At 44.1% G+C, this 7565-nt stretch overlaps 3 protein-coding genes across 6 annotated transcripts in view; 2 read left to right on the forward strand and 1 right to left on the reverse strand.

Annotated features, from left to right (window-relative positions):
• Positions 1-164: 164 nt before the first annotated feature.
• Positions 165-2361, forward strand: LOC104811961 (probable RNA-binding protein 18). Of its 3 annotated transcripts, none has more exons than XM_010538855.2 (4): positions 165-301; positions 1277-1350; positions 1468-1594; positions 1828-2361. In XM_010538855.2, exons 1-4 carry the CDS (start codon positions 284-286, stop codon positions 2134-2136), a joined length of 528 nt encoding a protein of 175 aa, XP_010537157.1. In that variant the 5' UTR covers positions 165-283; the 3' UTR covers positions 2137-2361. The 3 variants fall into 3 exon arrangements, with proteins under 3 accessions (XP_010537157.1, XP_010537156.1, XP_010537159.1); XM_010538854.2 differs by having other exon boundaries at positions 168-310; XM_010538857.2 differs by having other exon boundaries at positions 195-326.
• Positions 2362-2771: 410 nt separating this feature from the next.
• Positions 2772-5136, forward strand: LOC104811962 (uncharacterized membrane protein YjcL). The gene is made up of 6 exons (XM_010538858.1): positions 2772-3131; positions 3364-3590; positions 3715-3825; positions 3955-4113; positions 4383-4627; positions 4738-5136. The coding sequence occupies exons 1-6, from the start codon at positions 2827-2829 to the stop codon at positions 5059-5061; spliced, it is 1371 nt and encodes a 456-aa protein (XP_010537160.1). The 5' UTR covers positions 2772-2826; the 3' UTR covers positions 5062-5136.
• Positions 5137-5226: 90 nt separating this feature from the next.
• LOC104811963 overlaps positions 5227-7565 on the reverse strand; it is a 4452-nt gene continuing 2113 nt past the window's right edge. For both annotated transcript variants that reach the window (XM_010538859.2, XM_010538860.1), the window contains exons 4-5: positions 6566-7565; positions 5227-6469 (exon numbers count right to left, since the gene is read on the reverse strand). In XM_010538859.2, the coding sequence (XP_010537161.1) occupies positions 5506-6469; positions 6566-7565 (1964 nt within the window). In that variant the 3' untranslated portion in view covers positions 5227-5505. The remainder of the gene's footprint in view (positions 6470-6565) is intronic.

Raw genomic sequence — 7565 nt, forward strand, 5'->3', positions numbered from 1 at the left:
TTCAGACATGGGAGAGGTAGACAGAGACTGGTGCTGCGGTGATGGACGGTGGGCTGTAAAATGACCGCTATACCCTCATACCTTTTATCGGTAAAACGACGGCGTTTCATATCCCAACCGACACTTTGGGCTTTAGGTAATGATTTTATGCCCACGTTCGCGTCCAGATTTACCGGTTTACCATTGCTAAACCGATTCTGCCTTTTTCCCCCTCAATACGACGGATCCGGAAAATTCTCTCCTACCGGATTTTGATCGGAAAAGCTGCTCCAGTTCGTCTTCCATGTCCAGAGAATCGAACGTTAGTTCTGTGAGTTACTACAATGGTGATCCTGTTGTTTTCCTCCTAATTTTTTTTACCTTTTCGATTCGAATGATTTGGTATTCTTAGGGTTTTTCTTCTGTACAGCCGTCTTGTTAGCAGTTTGAATTTCTCGAGCGATTTGTGTTGTTTGTCGTAGCAATGAAGACAGAAAGAATGTGAGAAGAAGTTTAATGTACTATTCGTTCCGTTTCTTGTTTTTTTTTTTCACGTGGGAGTTAGGGTTTTTGTTTTTCATCCATTTTCAGCTTCCTGGTCGCCTCCTGTTTGAATTTTCTTTGAAGGGGTAAGGATTATACAGCTTACCTGGTTAATCGATGTTCTCGAGTTCATCAGACTCGTGACGGGCGGTAGATTTTACTACAAGTGATGATCTCAATAGCTAAAAGCTCTTCTCGATATATTTATAGTTTAAGAGTTTGTATTTCTAACATGTAATGGGGGTTTTAGCTTTATGCTCAAGTGTCTACATATAAACTGCAGGTAGATTTCCTTGGAACATGAACTCTCTGTCGTATGACATTGTTTCATCGTTTGTGAATGATTGGTTCTTAATTGAAGATCAGGTTAATCATTTACTAGTGTATATCCAAGATTCCAAGGAGAAAAAGGCTTGTATAGTGTTGAGTTGCTTATTTGCAGGTGGTTGAATACAGTTTTTTAAATTCTTGAACTTGAAGGCCGGAATTAATTTATCGATCTATTTTTTTTTTTTGACAATTTTTACTATGAATTTTGAGTGAAATACTGTGAATTTGTGATCCTATTTATTTGTGTCAAATTATTATCTTCAGTTGTTTCGTTCTTGCTCTCCGTACAAGATACTTTTTGGTTAGATTATATGTTGAGGTCCAAACTGGTAGTGAAACATGTTATTCTAATGTTCCTGTCTTGTTTGCCAATTTTGTATTACATTGCATTGTGTCCAACTCTAAGCAAGCAAATATGCTGCAGGATACCAGCGGCTTCGCTGATGAAAAGAGTGAGAGCAGATTATTTGTCGGGAATCTTGATCTAAGAATAAACGAGTAGGGTAAACTTTGTGAAAGATTTTTTCACCTATTGCCTCTTCTCTTGTGATAATGCAGCTTGTTATTCCCCGAGCTCATAGGCCTTGTTTTGGTTTTGCTTGATCTTTCTTGCAGAGCTGCACTAATAAAGATGTTTTCTCCTTACGGGAAGATAATATCGGAGGATTTCCTATGGCACACACGGGGGCCAAAGAAAGGGGAACCGCGTGGATATGCGTTCGTCCAATACAGCCGTAAAGAGGTAACTAATCTGCTCGGTCGGTTTTAATCCCTTGTGATTGAGTTCCATCAGAGGAAGTAGAGGACTGAAAATGGTGGCTTATTCAGGATTTTTTTGTATGATTCATTTGAAGAAGTGGGCTTTCGATTTTTCTGGATAATGGGAAAAAAAATCCCGCAACGGTAAATCCCCGTGCTTGCCTTCTCGTGTGAAGAAGCATCTGCTGATTTCTGTGTATAAAAGTGAGTACTCAGGAGGCGGAATTGGCGAAGGAGAAAATGCACGGGAGATTAGCGTGTGGGCGACCTCTGGTGGTGCGACTGGCCAACGAGAAGCATATGGAACAAACGACTAATGATCAATTGAAAGGGTCATTACCAGAAACGAGCAGAAGCAGGCATGTTTGCGGGAATATGATGAGCCGGGAAGAGAAGACCCCCGCCATTAAGAACAAACTCAAAGCTTTGGAGGAGGAGGAGGTCCAGAAAGGAGATTCTTCCAAGAAACGGAAGAAAGAATGTGACAAAAGGGTGTCTTCAGAAAATAACTCTTGGAGCCACTGAGATTTCGATGTTATTATCATCATGAAACATTTGATATTTGATGTTTCTAAGTATTTGTAAACATAAGAAGAGGGGGCAGAGTTCCAATATCCTCGGAACCGACAAACTGTTAGTAATGTTGGATTTTGCAGTGCCCATTGTTCTTCCTAAACCTTGGCTTGGCACAACGGTTGAGGTCTTGTAGTTATTATCTAAAGCTTATGAATTCGAGTACTAATTATTTTAGATGTAGAATATTTTGGAAGGTTAGGTTTATGGAGGTCAACTAAAACAGAACTCTTTTTGTGAACTAAAGAAGGGAATTTAGGAGTTGTTTCTATTAGGGTGGCTTAACCAGGATATTTCGGTTTTAAAAAAACTATAATCATTCGTCTTTTATATTGAATTTATTTCGATTCGATTTGGTTATATTTAGTTCAGATATAAAAATTATTAATTTTTAAAAAAATTATCCGTTTTTCGGTTATTTTTTATTTGTTTCGGTTTTTATAGTCTTTGATTTGAAATCTAATTAGGTTCGATTGTAATTATGAGGTCCAGGTAATCGACCAAATAAAGCCCGTAATTAGAGTGAATATATTTTAGATATTCTCGAGGTAAAACCGTAAAAAGTAGTGCTGTATGAGTCTACTCTCCGTTACCAGTACGACCCCGCCTAATTCTCTTTCTCGTTTGTGCAACTGATTCGATATGGCGTGGAGACTGCCGTTCCTCAACGCAACCTCGATTCCTCCGCCGTCTCCGGTGCCGGACCGTCGGCATTCTCTCGGCATTTCCCGCCAAAATCGCCGGATCCTCGCGGCGAAGCTCAATTCTTCTCCGGCTCCGTTCTCGCTTTCCCCTAGCGGGAGTGGGAGGTTTCTGGCGCCGGAGGAAAAGCTAGGATCGATCCGATCGGTGCAGGCGAGATCGCAGTTGAGCTCCCCTCTCATCTCTCCCAACGACCAATGGGGAACCTGGACTGCTCTCTTCGCCACCGGAGCTTTCGGTCTTTGGTAATTCCCCCTTCTCTCTCTCTCTGTACTTTGGCCCAATTAGTTTATCTGATCGGAAATTTGATTCCGTTTCTCGTCGCTTCTCCATTGTTGCTGAAATCTGTACGCATATTTTGCCTTTTCGATGGAATTGCCTTCCCTTAATTGCTTCTGGTAAAACGCTGTAGCGTATTTGTATGGCAAATCGGTGTTCTTGAGTCACGTGCTGGTGATTGTGCTCTCCAAATCACAGGTCGGAGAAGACCAAAATTGGAAGCACCTTGAGTGGGGCGTTAGTCAGCACTTTAATTGGGCTTGCAGCTAGCAATCTGGGCGTCATCTCGTGCGAAGCTCCTGCTTATTCAGTGGTCTTGAACTTTTTGCTTCCCTTGGCCGTTCCTTTGCTGTTGTTTAGAGCAGATTTGCGCCGTGTGATTCAGTCCACTGGAAAGCTTCTTCTCGCTTTCTTGATCGGATCAGGTAATCGAAGAGTTTATCTCTTAACACTGTCATTTGCAATGTGTAATCTTGGAATGTGGATGCATTAGTATGATTCTGGGTTGCCAGAAGTTCTGATCATCGGCTTTTTGTCGATTCACAATAGTTGCAACGACAGTCGGGACGGCTTTGGCCTACTTTCTGGTACCGATGAGGTCACTCGGCCCAGATAGCTGGAAGATAGCAGCTGCCCTCATGGGAAGGCATATAGGCGGAGGTAAAGATCCATGTCTTTTGATTGTGTTCCAGTTTCTGGAATGTGGAAACTGCTGGTCTTTGTCTGCTTTCTTTACAGTTTCCATGTAAGGGCTGACATGTTGTACTCTTTTTTTTTTCTGTTGTGTAGCTGTCAACTATGTCGCTATTGCCAATGCTCTTGATGTTTCACCATCAGTATTGGCAGCAGGACTGGCTGCTGATAATGTAATATGTGCAGTATACTTCACATCATTGTTTGCTTTGGCCTCAAAGATCCCTGCAGAGTCCTCACCTTCACCAGCTAGTGGTAAGTTGAACATTGCTATCTGTTATCTGGTCAGGTTTGGTAATTTCCTTAAACGGAATCATTTGATCTCTTTCTCTATATTTGTGAGCTTCTTCTGCAAGCTCGAGTGTTACAGAATCGTGGGTTTCTCACCTTTTTTTTTTCCTCGTCAATTCTAGAACGCATTTGCCCTGCTACCCATTGAAGGCATTGTCCTCGGCACATGAGTTAGCATGTCTTGTGTGAGCTGAATTTCAGTTAATAGATTAACCAGATGATGTTCATTGCAGATGTGGAGACGAAAAAGGCCGGTTCTGAAACCGGAAATAAAATTCCCGTTCTGCAGATGGCTACAGCCATAGCAGTGTCCTTAGCTATATGCAAGGCAGCGACTTACCTCACAAAGTATTTGGGAATAACGGGTGGGAGCTTGCCCGCCATTACTGCCGTCATAGTTGTTCTGGCAACCGTCTTCCCATCCCAATTCGGTCATCTCGCACCTTCTGGAGAGGCGATGGCCTTAATTCTCATGCAGGTTAGCGAGCGAGCGTGTTCATAACGGATGATAGATAGATAGATAGATAATTCATAGCAATATAACCGTAAAAATGTAACCTTTGAGGGATTGTGTGAAACCGAGAGCAGGTGTTTTTCACGGTGGTGGGAGCGAGCGGAAACATATGGAGCGTGATAGAGACAGCACCGAGCATATTCATGTTTGCACTTGTCCAGATAGGGGTTCATCTCGGGGTGATTTTGGGAATAGGGAAGCTATTCGGTATCGAGCTGAGGCTGTTGCTGCTGGCATCAAACGCAAACGTGGGAGGACCCACGACTGCAGCGGGGATGGCCACTGCTAAGGGATGGAACTCTTTGATAGTTCCTGGTATTCTTGCTGGCATTTTTGGTATCGCCATTGCTACTTTTCTCGGTTACGCTTTCGGTGTTAAAGTTCTTCAGTTCATGTGAAAGGCTTCGCTCTCTCTGTTGGATTGCTGAACAAAATGCCTCCTTTGCTCATAATCCCATCCTCTTAAATATCTCGTCAGGCGATTCATTGCTCATTAACTGGAACTGGAAAATTTCGTAACCGTTCCGTTGCGGAAAGAAAATTTCACTTCTTTTCCTTGAAAATACGATGGAATCCTTTCACGTAAAAAAGGGACTGTGAGAATCTAAAAAGAAACAAAGTTGTTTTTTTTAAAAAAAAGGACAAACCTTTGGCCTAGAAAGAAAAAAAAAAGGAACTCCTCTACTGCTCAAAACCAACCAATGGGCGGGCATTACGACCAAATGCCCCAAAGCCAATGGCACCAACCCCTCTCTTCTTATGATTCTGCTTCTATTGTTTACTTAGTTAAACCCCCAACCAAAAGCAAGGAAAGAAACCAACAAAAGAAACGTCATCAATGGTTATGATTCATGGCGACCAGTTGCTGTCTGTGTCTGTGACGACCACAGACGCAGACTCTTGTTCTCCGTTAAACCTGAACCGTCGGATGTTACGGTCAGCTGTCTTTGGGTAACGTTGTTGCTATCTCTCCTCCGCCTTTGTCCCTCTTCCTCCAACCTTTTCTGTCTCATCATTGGCCTGAGGTGATGATGATGATGTTCCCTTCTCATGGATGTCCCTCCATTATCCAATCTACGCATCCTTCCCGGCGATCTCCTTTCCCTGATATTGTTTCCCTGGTCGTTGCCCCTTCCCTCGAAGAACCTCGAATTACGTGGTGGAGGCGGAGACATCCGATTTCTTTGCGGAGACAAGAACCCTGTCTCTTGGTGGTCGGATGGAAATCGCCTCTGGAACGGCATCCGATCATCAGCTCTGAATCCGGGAGGAGATCTGTTCCGATTGTTCCATGATGAGACCGGCGAACGGCTTCTCGATATCGACCAAGATCTACCGTAGGGTTGAGGGTAGTGCAATCTCCTGTAGACGGGAGAGTTGCTCCTCTCTCTCTTACTACCAACGATCCGACGGTTCACCCGACCAGAGTACTCGTTGGGAAAGCCTCGAACCACTCCTCTCAAGTCACGATCTCCACCGTCGGGGAGCCGTCTCTGGAACTGACGACCCCTATAAACCCCACCCGAAACCTGCCTACGTACATACCCCTCTGGTCCTGGCCCTGGCCCTGGCTGATCAAAGGCGTTCATCAGATCTCGGCCCTCCACCATGCTTTTTGGCCGGGGATTCCCAAAACTGTAAGAACTGCCTTCGTAGTATGTAGGGGAAAGACGGCGTCGGGAATCCCATCGACTGAAATGCCCTCTCCCGGGGCTCCGGCACTTCATATGCATCCCAGATCTGAACCTTCCCACAAACTTGTCTGATCCATTATCCCTCTCATTGGAATCTTCGTAATTATCGTACCTGAAACAGAACGATTTGTTAAAATCAGCAAATGAACGTATGTACCTTAAACACGTTAACAAAAAATGAAATGTTAAAAAAGGGCCAGAGGCTTGCCTTCTCCGCCAAATCTTATCATGCGAAGGCAACCCCTTGAATGGTTTTGAAGAAAATCTCCCGAAAGGAGAAGAGCCACCTTTCACATGAGAATCATTCAAGCACACCACTACATGCTTCTCTACATCACTTCCTTCATTAGTCTCTATGGTCCTTGGTGGATCTCGAGATTCAGAATTTACGGGTCTTGAATTCGTCCCTGTCACGATTCTCTTGTCAACACCATCCAGTTTACTTTCATCGACTTCACCCAAAAGGTCGAATCTTTCACCCTCAGGTTCAGACCCATAATCCACCTGTTCAACCTCTCCGGCATCACCCTCGTTTTCTTCCCAACAAGGATATGGCTCCCTCAACTCCCCATCCTCAAACTGGGAATCACAACCAGATTGGGACTCGTCGTTTTTAGCAGCTGCTTCAGCATTAGACCCAAAAGGCGATGATGGGATGTTCAGATGCCCATCAGATGAAATCACCGCACCCACATGGCCTTTGCTACTGTTGGTAGGTTCAGTCTCCATAGGGGAAACAGTCTCTGTGACTTCTCCCTCTGCATCACAAGGTTGACCCCAAGCATCCATGGACAGATTCAAATCCCAATACAACCGACCGTCTTTTGACTTTTCTGCTCTCTGGTCGGTAGCTGTTTTCTCTGACACTCCCACAGTATGGTTCTGTGGTGCAAGCTTTTCGCTTTCATCAGCTTCATTCTCCTCTTGCCTTTCTGTTGAGGATTCATTGGAAACAGCAACACTGTTGTTTTGATACACCATCTCTCCAGAAAGCACTCTGCTTTGCTCTCCTCTGTGGACATCGACAGAGTCATGATCCAAAACATCAACTGAACTTCTTTGAGGCATTACAATTTCACTCTTGTCTTCCGCAGCCTGGTCTCTAGATTCGTGAACAGTGTCTTCCTGGAAGATGGTAACAGTCGCATCTGATGAAGCATCGCCTTCCACATGGACAGATAATATCGAGGGATTTCCTTGTTCAGCAG

Source organism: Tarenaya hassleriana, unplaced genomic scaffold, assembly GCF_000463585.1.
Source record: "Tarenaya hassleriana unplaced genomic scaffold, ASM46358v1 Cleome2, whole genome shotgun sequence".
Taxonomy (NCBI): Eukaryota; Viridiplantae; Streptophyta; class Magnoliopsida; order Brassicales; family Cleomaceae; genus Tarenaya; species Tarenaya hassleriana.